The 17,921-nt window shown below is 44.9% G+C and overlaps 1 protein-coding gene across 1 annotated transcript in view; it reads right to left on the minus strand.

The window, feature by feature from the left end:
* LOC126520594 (selenocysteine lyase-like) overlaps window positions 1-17,921 on the minus strand; it is a 114,891-nt gene that overhangs the window by 24,550 nt on the left and 72,420 nt on the right. The window contains exons 8-10 of the mRNA XM_050169388.3: window positions 13,320-13,417; window positions 223-259; window positions 61-144 (exon numbers count right to left, since the gene is read on the minus strand). Coding sequence (XP_050025345.1) covers window positions 61-144; window positions 223-259; window positions 13,320-13,417 — 219 coding nt within the window. The remainder of the gene's footprint in view (window positions 1-60; window positions 145-222; window positions 260-13,319; window positions 13,418-17,921) is intronic.

Raw genomic sequence — 17,921 nt, forward strand, 5'->3', positions numbered from 1 at the left:
TAGTAGATGCTGGTTCACGCTGAATGGAAGAGATCAAAAACCACCATGGAAAATACTTACCTTCAGCTTTTCCTCCAAATAGTCTCTTGAATCTTTCATAAGCCGATGATACATGTCCAGGTTCTTGACTACTAGCTTTGCTGCCTGAAAATAACAGGCAGGTCATTGAGGCATATGCTACAAGCAAATGTCATGCAATTTTTATAGGCCAGAACTGCTTACTGTTCCAACTCCAGCAATCATGCAAGTGTTGGGCGTCCTGCGAAACAAAGCAGTGCAAAATCCATATATTGCATGATATGACAGCCCAAACTTAAGTACAATGTGCCTGCATTCTCCACCCTCGATTAACATTTCTGTAGTTTTGAAAAAGCATAAGATGTCCTAAGTTTACATAGTACACACATTCTCCACTGCATAAAAACCCCACTTCATGCCGACTCAAATCTACAAGTAGTGAATTGAAAATGCCAGCACAAATTGAAGTTCCCTGCCCTCTAGATTTTTTTTTTTTTCACGTCTAATGTTAATAAGCAAGGAAATGCAAAGTATTGGCCAAGACATGCACCATTTTCTCTTTTTCTCCTCCTGATAAGCTACCTAGCTCCCACACATAAAAATTTTATCAACTCATCAATGCCCTTCACTTACCACATACAGTCGAACCCACTCATCATGATACCGGTCTTAACAATATATTGGTTATAACAATGAGAAGCTGCTACACCATCAACTTTTCTGTTTTCCATGGTGAAATAACCCGCTTACTATGATGCCCCAATGCCGCGTTATCAGTCATAATGATGAAATCTGGCTGCTGGGTGTCCGAGCTGAAAGGTAGTGAAATTCGAAATCCTTGTGTAACAGTAGTTCGTTACGTATGTCTGTGCAGTCAAGCGGTAATGAACGTCAGAGACGCACGCACAGATATAAACCAACATTTATCGAAGATGTTGGAATTAAAACAAAACACGCAGTAAACACAGAGTACAGAACGAAAGTTACTAAAACAAACACATATCTACATTAATTCCTAAGCACAGTGTTCAAGAAAGAAGTGAAAACGTCTCACAGGTTCAGTTCCGATGGTGACGACAATCGGCGGGAGAACTGTCACGCAAATTCCCGTCGGAGGCAAGCCAAGGCACGATCACCCTCGTGGGAGGCGAGCTAAGGCACAAGCTCTTGTGGGAGGCAAGCCAAGACACGTTGACGGCACTGGTCATCAGATGAGGCAGGTGAAAGCCCCGGCTGCATTACCGTGGCCAGCGCACTCAAACGTGTGCGAGGCAGGTAGCTTCCAATGCCACAACTCCAAGTGCCACCTCGAGCAAGAGGCAGTCTCAAAGCAAAGGCCTCAGTTAGGCCTCAATTAGGCCTTGTCCTGGACACAGCATTAAGTTGCTCTGACAGGTGGCCACGAGCAGGCAACAGGCAGGCCTGCTCCAAATGGTGTCACACCAGGCACCACCCTGAGTCTGCACCAACAGGTAGGCGCGTCCTCAGGGCCACTTCACGTACCGCAGCAAGAGCTCGCAGAACAGCGCACTGGTCCTCTATTCCATGTCACGAGCCCCTCACCTGCTCCTTCGGCACCCACCTCTCTTCTTCAATTATCTTGATGCTGCCAAGCGCGTAAGCTGTCCCTGGCTCACCTTCTTCTGCTTCTTCTTTCTTCATTCTTTTCGGAAAAAAATTCAAAACCCTCAAGAATTCATGTTCATATAAATTAAGTCAAATTAAGTCCTCGCACTACACTTCGAAAAAAAAAAGAAAACGAGAAATTTGAGCCGCTGCACGAAGGCCCGCTGCTCCAACTGCCCCAACAGCCACCGTGCGCTCATTTTCCAGCCTTCTCCGCACGCCTCTCTCCTGTTGCCCTTTCAACCCTCCGAACACGAATGGGCTGCGCCCATAGCTGTGCGGCTCTATGCCGTGCCACTGTCCGAAACATGAACGGACAGCGCGAACTGTGCTACTCCCGGATTGCTCGTTTGTTGCTCGCTGGCTCCTCATTCACCGCAGTTCTACAAACAGCTTAATCGCTCGCATTCATCTTTGTTGGCTGCATCGAAATCGTTCTTAGCCACGTGGTTTCGCATGCTCATTTGACTCGCCGCCGAAATGGAAGATGGCTGAACCACCCGCTGATCATCGGCAATGCACGACGTTGCCGGTGAAAAGAAAGCACACGGCTGTAGATTTGGAAACTAAGTGCTACTACTAACCGATGAGGCGATCATTGCGAATGTGCTTGCATCGGAGAGCAATGGTGACGATGGCAGCGATGACGCGGTAGGGCAGGCTGCCTCAACGTTGTCCTCACAGGAGGCCCGGCAGATGATTCAGTCCCCTTTGGGGCTTCGTTTTCACAAGGAACCTTCTTTTCGCAAGGAACCTGCTATGTGGACCACATGGATGCCGTGGAGAAGGACGTCAGCAAGCTTCGCGTAAAGCACACAAGGCTGACAGACATAGGGTTATCTTTTGGAAGCCAGTGTATGTGGTGAGATGTTTGTGGCGATCTTGCCTCAGCATTTCTTCTGGGTTTCTCAAGCTGACAGGCTGCTGCGACAACCTCCTCGCATTTTTTAAAAGGCCCCTTTTGGGGCCACCAACATGATGCCTCGGCGGTGCTTGCATACCGCTTGCCACCTATGACTCCTCTTCGCAGTTGTAACAGCAGTGCCATTCTTTAATGACGACAGCGATGGCTTGTTACACGCGATCGGAGCACCCAGGAAGCAGTTAAACGAGTGAACACAACCAGCAGCCAAATGGAGGAAGGTGGTGGGGAGGGGCACTGGCCTCCCCGCCATTACAGTTTTCACACATCACCTCTGCCATCCCCCATTTGGATTTTTCAGGTTATAACAATGGAATTTTCATGGGGCTTGAATATTGTTATAAGTGAGTTCGACTGTAGCACTATTTTACAAACTCATGTTCAGTGTAACATGAGTACAATGGAGTCATACTTCAGCATTCACACAGAGCATTGACACCAAATTCAAGGACAATTCAATGATTTCAAAGATGCCAAAGGCCTAACTTCAAGGAAGGCGGAAGCAGATTATTCGTAAACATACACTGAACAATAATGAAACCTCCATCTTCTGAGCTGCAATTTTTCGCAGCTAAGCAGCTGCTGTGTTGTACATGCACTTGAGCTCTTGAGGACACTTTCCTAAGTTGACTTACTCACTATAATTTTGCCGATTGCCTTCTCGCATGATGCTTAGTAGTGTCGGACTTTAGCAAGGAACAGTCGTGTTAAAGCTGGCCGAAACCTATTTTCCGCTGGGCATGAACAGGAACGAAGGAGGTCATCGACAACTTTGGACAAGTAGCGGCCTCAGACTGTAAGCAGTTGCCAAGTGGCACCATGATGAAGGATAACGTCATGAAGTAGAAAATCGGTGATGTCAGTGACGCAATTAGTCGGCAAAGCTTGTGTGATGGCATACCACGCAGCATAGTCAGTCGCAACTGCAAGCCACTTGTTCGCTGAAATAGACATAGGGAATCGGCTGAGGAAGTCAAGACCGATGTGGAAGAATGGCTCCTTCAACATGTCAATAGGCTGCAAAAGTTGTGTGGGCAACGCCGAGGGCCATTTATGTGGCTGATAAAGGTCACATGCAGCAACGTAGCGACAAACAGATCCAGGCCAGAAAAACTGCCGCCGCACGCGGTCGTACCTGCGGGATACTCCAAGATGGCCAGCAGTTCGGGCATCGCGGAGTTCTTTGAGAGGAGTAGCACGAAATTGCTTGGGGAGAACAAGCTGAAGCTCCAGGCCATCGAGAGTGGTACTATGATGGTAAAGAGTATTGTCGTGAAGCTCAAACAGACAGAGCAATGGGTTGGGCTGATGAGAATGGAGGCGGCCGATTATAATTTGTAACCTGTCATCGCTTTTCTGTTCAGTGTAGATGTTGGTCAGATCTGAAACAGCCATGACGAAGTCACCAGTATCACGCTCGGCAGTGTTGGGAGGGTCGACAGGGTAGCGCGATAAATAGCCAGCATCTTGGTGCATACAGCCAGACTTGTACAAAATGTCAAAGGTGTGCTCCTGTTGCCGTAAAGCCAAGTGACCAAGCCTTCCTGTGGGATCCTTCAGTGACGAAAGCCAGCATAGGGCATGGTGGTTCGTGACGACAGAAAGCATGCGGCCATATAGGTAAAGGGGGAATTTTTCCATAGCCCAGACTAAAGTGAGGCATTCACGCTCAGTTATACAAAAATTCCGCTCCGACAATGAAAGAAGGTGCCTGGCGTATAGACAATGACACATTCCCGGTGGTTCTGGCGTTGGGCAAGAACTGCACTTACGCCATGGCCACTTGGGTCAGTGCGAACTGCTGTAGGGGCCGACAGGTCAAAATGTGCCAAAATTGGTGGTGATGGAAGTAAACTGACAAGGGTGGTGAATGCGGTAGCTTGCTCATGAACTCAAGAAAAACATACATCCTTCTTGAGTAAGTCAGTATGCATCTGCAACAGAAGGGCACAAGCCAATAAAGCTCCGGACATCTTTGACTGAGCGAGGAACAGGAAAGTCTTGGATGGCACACACTTTTTCGGGGTCAGGTTGGACAGCTCTACCACTAATAAGGTGACCAAGAACGGTGATGTGACATCAAGTGAAATGACACTTAGAGGAATTAAGTTGAAGGCCAGCACAGCTAAACAAATCGAGAATGGCCAACAGGCGGGTAAGGTGGTTCTCAAAAGTAGGCAAAAAGACAATCACATCATCTAGATAGCAAAGACAAGCAGACCACTTATAGCCCCTAAGGAGAGAATCCATCATTCGCTCAAAGGTTGTGGGGCATTACACAATCCAAAAGGCATAACCTTGAACTGTAAAGTACATCTAGTGTGATGAACGCAGTCTCCTCGTGGTCTATGGCATCAACGGCAATCTGCCAGTATCCGGAGCACAGGTTGATGGAGGAAAAGTATGTGGCTCTGTGGAGGCAGTCTAAGGAGTCATAGATTCAGATATTTTTCTTGTGCATGGTGATGTTCAACTGTCAGTAGTCAACAAAAAAGCGCCAGCTGCAGTCTTTCTTTTTTACTAGCACCACAGGGAACGCCCATGTCGAAGAAGGTTCAGTGATGCCTTTTGTGAGCATTTTGTCAATTTCGCCTTGTATCACACGACATTTGGCGAGGCAGACACGATAGGCACGACGGCACATAGGGCTCACGTCCCCTGTGTCAATTCAATGCTGGACAACAGACGTTTGGCTAAGAGAAACAGTGTCGAAGTCGAAAATGTCATGATATGACTCCAGGAGGTGGTGAAGGTTGGTAGCTTGAGCAGGAGAAGAGTCAGCAGGGATCATGCCGACAAAGGCATCGCACTGCAAACTGGTTGTGGTGCAAATGAAGGTTGAACTGGAGGGACTGGTGGGATCCAACACACAAATTTCACAGTTTTCCGTAGCAATGACGACAGCGAGCGACATGCCTGCCGGAATCAGTTGAGGAGAGGCACTGAAGTTTAAAACGAGAATGAAGATGGGATTGCTGGTTACAGCCACGAGGATGTTAGGCATGGTGACATTCTTGGTTAAAATAATTCCTGTACCTGGGGAGAGCACGTAACTGCCATCAGCCACAGGAGGGTTCAAAATCATGGAGATATACATGGCAGCTTGTGGGGGCATGCGCACATAGTCAAGAAAGCAGAGACCGGCTGAAGGTGTGGTTCGAGCATCGGCTGGGTAAGGCAGTTCAAGCAGTAGGAGGCCAGGCTGACAGTCGATAAGGGCAGAATAAGTTGTTCAAAAATCCATGTATACCAAGTTTAATGTAATATGAAAATTGCTCAAGAATGGCAAATAAAACATAAACTGGGTAACCAGTGATGGTTATGTGGGCAGTGCACATTCCAAGGACGGCGGGATTTCCTCCATCGGCCACTCTTACAACATGGGATACGGCAGGTGTGACCACCTTCTTTAGGTGATGGCAAAGACCAGAACCCATGACAGAAATATGAGCCCCTGGGTCAACAAGTGCAGAGACGGTCACGCCATTAATGTCAACGTCCAGCATACATCGTCGAGTTGGCAAAGTAACTAGAGGGTTTTGGGACGGAGTCATGTATGCAGCACTACCTTCGGGCACTGCATCGTCTAGTTTTCCAGTGTGAAAGAGCCATGGTTGCTCGGCGACGTCGCACAGCGAATTGGCAGGGGGCAGGAGGATGGATGGCGGAAAGGTTGCGAATGCGAGTGGTGGCCTCTAGGTGACGGCGAGCGGTTGGACCATGTTGTGGCAGCATCAGGATTGTTTGGGTGTGCCGCAGACAGTGTCTTAAAAGGGCTGTGATCAAGGCAGCGAGCATGAGCAAAGGATGGAGTATGTTGTAGGAACAGCCCATGGCTGTTACAGTAGCAAGCAGCATGCCCGACACGGCGGCGGTTAAAGCCGATTGTCTTCAGTTCACCAATCAGCATGTTTCAGAGATCACAGAGCGAACGTTTGATAACAAGGGAACAATGTCAGAGTCGCAGAAGTAGACATAGGACTGACCATGGCGCAAGCAGTGTGAATACCCCGAGATTCGCGAGTTTGTTTCACACGATGGCTTGGACAAGTGCAACAGCTAGCGTGTTCAAGTCGCTAGCGTTAGAGTTGGTGAAGAGGCTAGCTGGAGCTATCGCTTCAATTTTGCAGTGGATAATCCTCATTAATTCAGCTGAAGGAGGTGAAAGGCGAGACTACAGCTGCTCTTCAGATGAAGACATCACGGCGGTGTTGGGAAGCCGGGCAAATGGTCGTTCAATACAGCGACTCTTGGCCTGCTCAAAGCACGGGCACTCCTCAATCATGGTATCGACAGTGTAGCACAATTGCTGCACATGAGCAGGTTAAATGTGTCATTTGCTGTCTCCTTCAGTATGTGGCCAATCTTGTCAGACTCTGGTATGTCGCTATTAGCTTTACGGCACAGCCCCAGCTCATCCTTTATGTACGACAGGTACAACTCCGTCGACATTTGGGCTCAAGTTGACAGCTGTTTGCTTGCAGCGATTTTTCATCTGGAGGCCTTACCGAACAGATCACAGAGCTTTTGCTTAAATGTGTCCCATCTCCCAAGTTCAACCCCATGATTGTCATACCACAACTTTGCCATTCCACTAAGATAAAAGAGCACATTGGCCAGCATCACTGTCAGGTCCCACGGATTGCAATCGCTCACCCTTTCATATTGCGTCAGCCACTCTACAACATCGATGCCATCGGTCCCGTTTAATGTTCCAGGGTCTCGAGGGTGGGCTAACACAATCGTGGTTCGCAGCACAGAAGCAGATTCCAGTTGGTCTGCCATGGTGCTCGCAGCACAGTGCCAACCACTTCGGAGCTCCGTTGTCTGCGAGAATATCCCACAACTCAACCTATGTGTGACGGGGCGTCAAATAGATGAAAAACGAAGCATGGTATATATATATAGACTATTTACAGATACTGCCAAAATGGCTGAATACGTGCAACATCCCGGCGATCGTCATCTTCCTCGTTAGTCCAAGGAGGGGGGTCATAACAGTACTTCGATAGAAGGCACCCAGCCCAGTTTGCACATCGGTATAACACATGGCACTGCGACATGTTCCGTCTTCTGCTCTATTGTCGGTGTTATTCACAGATTCAGAGATGGAAGCAGCACTTGGTCTTTTGGAGAAGCTTTTGGAGCAGAAGAAATCGGAGCAGAAAAATTTGCTGCTTGGAGCAAAGAAACGATGCTTTGAAGCAGAAACTCCCTGCTCTGGTGCAAAGAGGAAGTCTGTATAATCTAGTATTTTCTGAAGCGTTGCATTCAATATGTATTATACTACGATGAAAGCTTTTTTTTTTCTTCAACTTGTTATTCCATATTTCTAATATTATATAAGAAGATAACATAAACACAGATATAACCATAATTCGTAGTTAATTCTGCATTTCAATAAAGAATTAATTCTCTCCAAGCTGTCCTTGGCTTCATTACCCGTTTCATCGGTTAAAGCCTTTCATCCACTTAATGAATTGAATAAATGTTTATTCATTTCACATAGTTTCAAAGCCCAAGGGCGTTACAGAACGGAGTTGAGTCAAAAACACAAGGAAAGTGCATTAAAAATACAAAGAAACATATTCATAAAAGGCATTCCGTACGGCAGTCTTGAAGTTAGAGTTGGTGATGAGTGCAACTGTATAGCCACCCAAACCTTTAATAACATTGCATGAGTGCCATACAACACCCAAGGTCAAGCTCATGTGCTTAAATCTCATGCTAGTAACAGCATTTGGTCTTTTAGGTTGTTCCATATACAGCAACACATCTGTCCCTTGGTAAGATGCAGACGCACTATCTGGTTAGCACTAGCGCAATATTATTAAAGAATTTGGCGGCTATACTATATTGGTACTATATATCACTACAATTAAAATGACTAGTTGAGCGAGTAGGTAGCTGATCAGAAGCCCAAATCCTGATAGAACAGAAACAAGGATGCAATTTTTACTATTGTCCTCACAGGTATAAGTGGAATAGCGTCTGTGTTGTGTGGCTTTTACAATCCACGCCTGCTTCATTATCGAATTTTGACAATTTTTTTTTCCGTGTCCAAGCTGCCCCGCAGTAATAAAATGCACTTTACATACTTGTCAATACACCATTGAGCGACTGCAAAAAAGGCGCGTTGAGCAGCTCGGTGATTTCACGGGAGATCAAACATGCATGTCCGCTTGATATTTTTCTTTGGCTGTTTTTTTTTATGTCATGTAAGAATATTCAAACTGCACAGAACCGAAAATTTTATTCCCAAGAGGCATTCCCAGCAAGCTGAAAAAGTATTTGAAGGTGGCAGTGCGTGTGTCCTCCTATTGCTTACCACAATATTTTCCAATTTCACGGCCTAATTAAATGCAAACCAATAATGTGTCGACAAACTTTTCTGCTTATTTTAATACGCTTCACAGTAAATTAGTTCCATGAGTTTTTTTATGCCGCCCACAAACTAAAAAATGTGAAAGAATTCCAATCATGGCTGAAATCAGAAAAATTTTGCAATTTTGATGCATCTGGGGACATTTTCTATTTCACACAGAAACTTGAAAAAAAGTGCCATACATAAAATCTTCTCTTTGCAACATTCATGCATAACAATACAGGGGTTGTCCGTAAAATAAGGTTCCAAATTATTTTTCACAATGAAAAACATGTTTATTGGCATTGAATAATACATTTTTGGAAAGCTTAGACTTTCCACTATTTTTCAACATAATCGCCGATGAGATCAATGCATTTTCGCATGCGGTGTACCATCTTCTTTATGCTTGAATCGTAGAACTCTCCCGTCATGTTGTGAAGGTAGCTTAAAAGCTCTTCTTTCAGCTCCCCTCTGGTTCTGAAATGCGTCTCACCCAGGTGTTCTTTCAATTCAGGGAAGAGATGGCAGTCAGTTGGGGTTATGTCTGGGTGGTAGGGCGGGTGTGCCACAGTATCCCATACAAATTCGTAGATGAAATTGTTTGTTACACGGGCGTGTGCGGACAAGTGTTGTCCTGATAGAAACACACTCCCTTCATGAGCATGCCTCTCCTCTTGTTTTGAATCGCGCGACAAAGGTTCTGCAACGTCTCACAGTAGCGGTGCGCATCGATTGTTGTACCGGCAGGCATGAATTCGCACAATAACCCCTTCCTGTCCCAAAAGATGCTCGCCATCATTTTGTCTGCAGACAATGTTTATTTGAACTTCCACGGCTTCGGCGCCTCTGGATGTTTCCATGGACGGGATTGTTGTTTTGTTTCTGGTGTCGTGTAGTGGACCCAGATCTCGTTTCCAGTGACAATAGAGTCCAAGAATTCCTCGCCATCGGTTTTGTAGGCCTGAAGAAATTCGTAGGCCACTTCAACACGTTGCCATTTGTGGTCTTCTCTAAGCATTCTCGTGACCCACCTTGCACAAACCTTGGCATACCCTAAATGGTCTGTCAAAATTTTGTCACTGCAGGTCTTGCTGACATCAGGAATTATCTCGCAGAGCTCCAGAATCATCAACCTTCAATATTTCAGCATTGTTTCTTCTACTTTCACAATTGTTTCATCCGAAACCGATGGCCGTCCAAAATGCTGTTTGTCATGGACGTCTGTACGTCCGTCTTTGAATTCTCAGCACCATTTGCACACGTGCTGTCAGCGGCGAATTCTTTCAATGAAAAACATGGCGCAGAACGACAAGAAGCTTAATAGCGAACGTCACAGCAGCTAGGCTTAGCGTTGCCGAGGTGGTGGCTACGGTTGTCAGCGGATCTGCGTGCGAGAGCGCCGTTCGAGGCGGCCAGGTAATCAATATAGCGGTGGTGGCTTTGATTAATGCCGTTTCGGGCCTGCGGTCACGGCAAGAAGTTTGGAAAATTAGACGGCGAAGGGTTCTTGCACTCGAAATTTCAGACATTCTTATACATAGGCTCTATGGGGTGCATGGTGGAGCCGCGACGCCGTCCGAACTATCGGCCGTCCAGAAAGTCGGTCGTTGACTGTACACTGGCAACTCCTCCAGCCGACGACAAGGCGTCAAAGATGATTCGTTGCAATTTCTTTCTGTTACTCGAGCCAGCATTACCGCGACTTTCGCGCCCTTTCAATAAAATCCCAGCTAATTTTTCCTGATAAAAGCACAAATTCCCTGAGTTTTCCCCAAGTATTTCCAGACTATTCAAAATACCTGAAATTTCCCGGTTTTCCTTGTTGGTAGACACCCTGAATAAATGATCTTTCACACAGTTACTTCCAATATAAAGTTGTTTGCTGACGACTGCGTTGTTTACCGTGAAATAACTAACGAATCTGACTACTCTGTCTTCTAGTCTCACTTAGACAATATTTTGAACTGGTGTAGCAAATGGTTCATGACTAAATACTAATAAATTTAAGAGTATGACATTCTCTCACCGTTCTATACTCGCTGAATTCCTTGCTTATAAAATTGACGGCACATTACTAGAGCATGTAATCTCGTATAAGTATCTTACTGTGCACATAACAAATGACCTCTCATGGCATACTCACGTTCATTATATCATTAACAATGCATGCTAATTGTGCACTAGCATACCTACGTCGCATTTTTTCTGAAGCACCAAGCCAGTTAAAATCATTACTATATCAAACGCAGATTAAATATAAACTCAAGTATGCATCTGCTGTTTGGGATCTGGGCTTACGTAGCCTTGTAGATACAATAGAATCCGTTCAGAATCGTTCAGCTCACTTTATTTCATCAAACTATTCCAGTATTACCAGTGTTTCATTGATGAAATCTAATCTTGGCCTTCCTAGCTTGCTCTTAATAAGAAAAATATAACATTTTTGTCTCTTTCATAAAATTTTTTTCTTAAACCAGTCATTGAAACACAGACTTTTATCACAACCATCATATTTGTCATCCCACACTGATCACCAGTGTAAAGTTGCCATTCCTTTTTGCCATACTAACCTGTTTCAGAATGGAACCACCTTCCCAGCACCAACGCCAGCATTGAAGATGCACAGTTATTCAAGGCCGCCATCATTGAGCACTTCTTGGAATAACCTATGCTGCTATTTGTTAATTCCATTTCCTCTTATGCATGTACAATAGTGTCGCTTACGGTATTGTCATTGAAGACCTCTGTTATTGACCTGTTAGAATAACCTGCTCAGTTAATTATTAGTTTTCTGTAGACCTCAGACACCGCCCAGGCGGCGCTGCGGAAAAACCCGTCACCAGCCTTGGCTGGTTTTGGCAGGTCACCAGCCTTGGCGGGTCACTGCGGCCCCCATCGCAGCCTTGGCGCTAACTGAGTAGTGTAAGGAGAGCTGTCTGCAAGCGAAGGTGCATAGGCCACAATGGACCCTTCTCTTTCGTTTGTGTTGAGGCATGGCTTCGTAAAAATCAAGGACCTGGAAAGCATCCTCATACGATCGCGATGGAAATCGGTAAAACTGAGCGCTGTTATTCCGTCCTTCACGTGCATGGCAATTTACAACACAACAGTAGCGTCGATTGTGGCGTTTCTTCGTAGCGCGCGGAGCTATCGCGGTTGCCGTCGTTTTTGCCATCAGTCTGAAGGAGTGAGCCCGCAAGCGCTTTATGGCAGTTCAGCGGCGCGTCCGACTAGCGTAGAAATTCATAGCTCTCTCTCTCTGGGTGTTAAATGCGCAAAACACTCGCAATACGGACCAAAATCTAGTTAAATCGTTGTTTCGCAGTCGCTAGCTGCATAGGCAACTTAGCATGGGAGTCGGGCTTCGCACTACTCAATTACTGCCTCTTCGCACCAGCAGGTGGCGCTATGCATCTTGCAAAACTCCAGAGTCTGACGTCCATTTTATTTCATATATAACAATGTTGTTTCCATTATTACAACTGTATGAACACAGTTTAACCACCCCCTCTGTAATACCTTTTGGTCCCCGAGGGTATTCCAATAAATAAATAAATAAATTTGAGCCCTCGGGTGTAGTGAAAGGCATGCATTCATTTTTAAAGTGGAAAGCTTTACTAACTTCGTCAAGCCCAGGTTCGATGTCGCCGCGAATTTGACCTTCATTTGACCGCAGCTACGCCGTAGCCTTGGCAATGCATCATGTGACTCGCTGCACCTAGCTTCGCCACCACTGCCGCCAACTTGGCGCATGCGCTCTCTGCAGCTGGGTCGCTGCCTGACCACATGGCTGGCCATGCACCTAGCTAAGAGCTAAGGCTTTGAGCAGTTGTCATCAAGCAGCGTCTGACCAGCCCGCGGATATCGCTCGGCAAGCTGCTTCAGTGCGGAGGGTCCAGAATGCAACAGGCGTCGCACCATTGAGATCAATGTAGGGACCGTGCTCGCGCCCTGTCCATTTGTGCTTCGACGCTGCGCAAGTTCGCGGCATCTCTTTGCATGTGCATACAATAGCACTTAATTGCGCTTTCCCTGTGGCACAACAGGCGTCGCACTGTCGAACAATGCATGTTTACCCAAGCCTAATCACAGTCATGTCTAGCCACCGACCTAAGCACAGCCGTCATAATTGGCTTAACAATGATTGTATACCTAAGTATAATAATTACATCTAAATCAAAGCTTAACCAAGTAAAACCAAGACTTAACCAGGCTAAACCAAGCTTTCGCTTTGCATATCCTGGGTTAGCTTAGCTAAGCCGCAGCCAATATTTTTTCGGGCTGACCGAATTTTCGGACGTTTTCGCGGCCCCTAGAGAGTCCGAAAAATCGGATGCTGCATGCATATACAAGATGTGATCAAGCAATATGCGAAGGTGCACTCACCCTGGCCTGAGACCACCTTCCTGTCCTGCACCAAACAGGAGTGGATACAGCGGCTTAGAGTCTCGAAAGTACAGGGCTCCTGTTCTAGGTCCATAGAACTGGGCAAAAGAAAAATGTAACGAGGTGCCAAACAGAACCCCTTAAATCTGGCACAGTGTAGCAGAGGCATCATAAAGGTCACACAGGTTGCCGAGAATTGCAATTCATGATGAGCTAGCTCTATGTACATATGGTATACGAGGTCTGTCTCAAAACTATGTGCGATACGGCTAAAAAATTTTAATTTCACAAACTTTCAAATACATCAATGTGGTCAGCTTCAAAATACTCCCCATTAGACACAATACACTGGTTCCACCTCTTCCATTGCAGGAAGCACCCTTGGAAGTGTTCAGTTAAGAGCTTCAGCAGCAATTACGTTTTCTTTTGAATTAAAGTCACATCGCCCACAAATTGCCGCCCTCAGAGAACTAGTCTCTATTTGGCAAACAAAAATGTCGTAGAGGGCATAATTCCCTCTTTTCAACAAATCTGGTCGCACATGACGCACACTTATCTTTCAGTCGCTTCAGGACCTTCACATGGAAAGTTGGGTCAACAGTTCAACTTTCAAGTACAAATTTGAAGTGTAAAGTACCATGGCAGTGAAACACGATCAACATGACTGATTGTTGCTTTGTTGTTTTGCGCCTTTTCAGCCTTGGCTCATCCTCCAGTCCTTGTTCTGCAACTTCAGCTCAATGACGCATCCGTAAATCAAAATTTCATTGCCAGTGATGTCCTTTTGCAAGAATTCATCGCTGTCGTTTGAAATTTTCCAATTAACGCAACATACTTTTTATAGCAACTTTTGACCACCTTGACGCAAACCTAATTCAGTTCCAAAGTTTCAGTCAAAATCCAGTGAATGGATCACTTTTCCAAACCAAGTGCTTGTGCTATCATTATGACAGTCGTTCGGCAGTCACTGAGCCCAAGATAACACAATGAGATGCAGAGGCATCCTGATCTTGCATCATTCTTGGGACCTTCGCGGCCTTGCCAAAAATGCTGGACCCACTTGAACACAGTCCTTTTCGCTAGGGCATCTTTCCATAGGCCTTTTGCAACATTTGATAAATTTCTGAACCATTCTTGCCCAATTTCGGAAGAAATTTGATATTGTACCTTTGTTCCATCTGTTTGTCAATCTCAATTTCAACAAAGACTAAAAATGAGCTACACAAAGTGCACACATAAAATTCTTCCTTGTCATACAGCAGTCCGACTTGTACTAGAGGTCAAGTGTGCCCTTCAAGTGCAGAGAGCAAGAGAGCCTCGGCGACTAAACCCACTCCCATTTTACTGCTGACTCACCGCATGAGCTTTTTGGAAAGACCTCATACCCTTAAAGGGCCACTCACCAGGCCTGATTGCAAATCTTGGTTTCACACTGGCAGTTCTAAAACACCATTAAGGGGTGTTTTACCAAAATAATTTTTCAAATCAGTTCATTATTGGAGGCGATAAAAGTAATTAACTGTCCTGTTACCATGCCATAGGGAGGCGAGCGCCGCTGCCAGCAGAGACACTTGCTCCCTCTGCCTCTAGTACCTTTTCCAAGCTATGTTCCTTCCCTGCCTTCTCCCACAGTAGAGCCGAGAGACGTACCGCGGCACCAATCCCAGTCCTCCTTTTTCTTCTCTTCCATTTTTGCTGTGTGGCGCATCTACAGTGACACCGGTGCACGTTTCGCATTGGATGATTAGTCATGGTGAGTGACGTAGATTGCACTGCGAAAAGGCACTTGTGCTTATGGCTGACTCTCTGGCTGGAAGTGCAGTTTCCTTGAGAGGGAGAATGTGCAGTGTTTGTTCTAAAATCCGAGCTATTTTCGCCATGTTTAGTGCTGCAATACTTAGCAGACACGGTTGTAATTGCATGAAGTATACTGTACTCTTGTTTGTTTAGAATGGCCAAGCATGGTGAGGGGCCCTTTATAGGAAACACCTAAATGGTAATAAAACAGACATAACAGCTACAACTGTTCAACATTTAATTTAATTATTTATTTATTTATTTATTTATTTATTTATTTATTTATATATATATATACCTACATTTTGCCCATTTGGGCATTACAGTAGAGGTAGAATTGCATAACGAAAACACACGAAGTATGCACCACACATGAGAGAGCAATGAGAAAAAAAAGGCGTACAATTTAGCTCAGTTGGCAAAATTAGCATGTGAAAGAAAACGCGGACACTATACAATTCAATGATGGGTGAAGACATGTAAAGGGAATGTGAAACCTACCCTAGAGGTACACAACCAACCAAAGTGGGAACACAATAACGGCACTGGTAAGCAGCTAAGCCAGAACACAACAGACACTGATTATGGCATGCAAAAACAGCAGATAACATTTGCGTGGGAAGCAAAAGAAAGAAATAGAAAAATGAAAAAAGAAACATAAAAGTAATCAAAAAGAACACACAACAAAGAAACATATCTATAGGCTAAACTGCAATCATCAAATGGTGAGCAGCAAATTCCACAGTGTGATAGTGTGCGGAAAAAAGGATTGCTGTTATGTAGATGTGCGTGCCAAAAAGCCTTTTATCTTGAAAGGGTGGTCATTGCATTTAGACAATTAAGTTGATGGCTGCAGTATTTACCTTTATCGAGAACTAGTCGATTCAGTAAAACATTTTTAATGAATGTGACACAAAAACGTTTTCAACATATGGCGAACTCGTCCCAATTCAGGCTACATTTAATGTCAGTAATCTGCTTGGCATAGAATATTTTCTAGCCACGAAGCACGCCGCACGATTTTGAATGGCTTTAATTCTGTTAATTGGTATTTGGTTATAGGGGTCCCATATAATACACACATATTCTAGAATAGGGCGGACATTGGTAAAGCAAAGCAACTCCCTTATCGTAAGCAGTGGATGCTCAAAATTTCTTTTACTAAATTTAAGAGTGTGCCCTGCTTTAAGTGTTAAGTTATGAATGTGTTCATTCCAGGTTAGATTTCATGAAAAAGTTCCACCTAAGTACTTGGCTTTGTTCACTTTTCCGATGACTTGGCTGTTTAAGGAAAAAAAAAAGTGCGAAGTGGTACGCATTTGCAAGTGAACCTGACATGTTTACATTTGCTATATTTAAAGGCATCTTCCATTTTTGTGACCAGGATAAAATTAAGTCCAAATCGCTTTGTAATGCTGACTGGACCGAGTGATCAGCGCACTCCCTGTATAAAACACAATCATCGGCGTAAAGTTTAATTTTAGATGTGATACCGGTACCTATGTTATTTACTTAAATTAAAAACAAAGGCAGACCAAGGATGGATCCCTGTGGTACCCCAGATTTAACGAATGCCATGGATGATTCTACGCCATTTATTATTACATTTTGTGTACGACCAGTTAAAGCAGTTGTGAAGCCAATAAGAAATGTTATCGGACAAATGGAGCAAAGACAGTTTATAGAGAAGAAGATCGTGCAGTACTTTGTCAAAGGCTTTTTGTAAGTGAAGTAGTAAACAGTCGATCTGTGAGCTCTTGTCGAATAAACTGAATATGTCGTGGGTAAATTCTGTTAGCTGAGTTACACAGGAATGACCAGAGCAAGAACCATGCTGAAAATTAACATGAAACGTATAATCCTGAAGATGAGAGAAAATAATAGTGTATAGAACATGTTCGAGCGTCTTGCAACACTAGTTAGGAATATTGGCCTGTAGTTAAAGACCTTGTCCCATAGGCCTGATTTGTGAATGGGAAAAATGTTACCAGCTTTCCAGTCCCGAGGTAGCTCACAGTCATTCAAGGACTTTCTGAATAGTAATGTTAAGTATTTAGAAAGGATGCCAGTGCAAGATTTGAGGATATAGTTTGGAATACTGTCAGGGTCAGGTGCAGAGCTTGTTTTTAATTTTGTGAGAAGGTTCATAATACTGTAGTCATCGATATATCAGAAGAAGCCAACAAACATTGACACTAAGGACAACATAGGGGAAATTACTTGTGCTTAATAAATGAAATAATGAAATGATAAATTAATGGAAATTAAAGTGGATGAAAAAACAACTTGCCGCAGGTGGAAACAGTACCCTCAACCTTCGCATTTCGCGTGCAATGCTCTACCAATTGAGCTACCGCGGCGCTGTTTCCCCATCCCCTTTCTTGGGTATTTATGTGTCCTAGTAGAACCCTGGGAGTGTTAGCCAGCGCCACCACTCACAGACCTTGGCGGCGGACGTGGAACGTCCTTTTTGCCGCAGGTGTCACAAGAACGTGAACTTTTTGGGTGAAGGCAACTGGTCAATAAACCCACATATGCTACCTGAAGGCATCAATGTAGCTGGATTCGAGACCCTCGTTATGTAACCTGAAGGCATCAATGTAGCCAGATTCGAGACGCTCGTTATGTAACCTGAAGGCATCAATGTAGCTGGATTCGACACCTCGTTATGTAACCTGAAGGCATCAATGTAGCTGCATTCGAGACCCTCGTTATGTAAAATTAAGTCCATTAATTAAGTAATTTGTTATGCCTTCACCCAAAAAGATCACGTTCTCGTGACGCCTGCGGCAAAAAGGACGTTCC

This window comes from Dermacentor andersoni, chromosome 3 (assembly GCF_023375885.2).
Source record: "Dermacentor andersoni chromosome 3, qqDerAnde1_hic_scaffold, whole genome shotgun sequence".
Lineage (NCBI taxonomy): Eukaryota > Metazoa > Arthropoda > Arachnida > Ixodida > Ixodidae > Dermacentor > Dermacentor andersoni.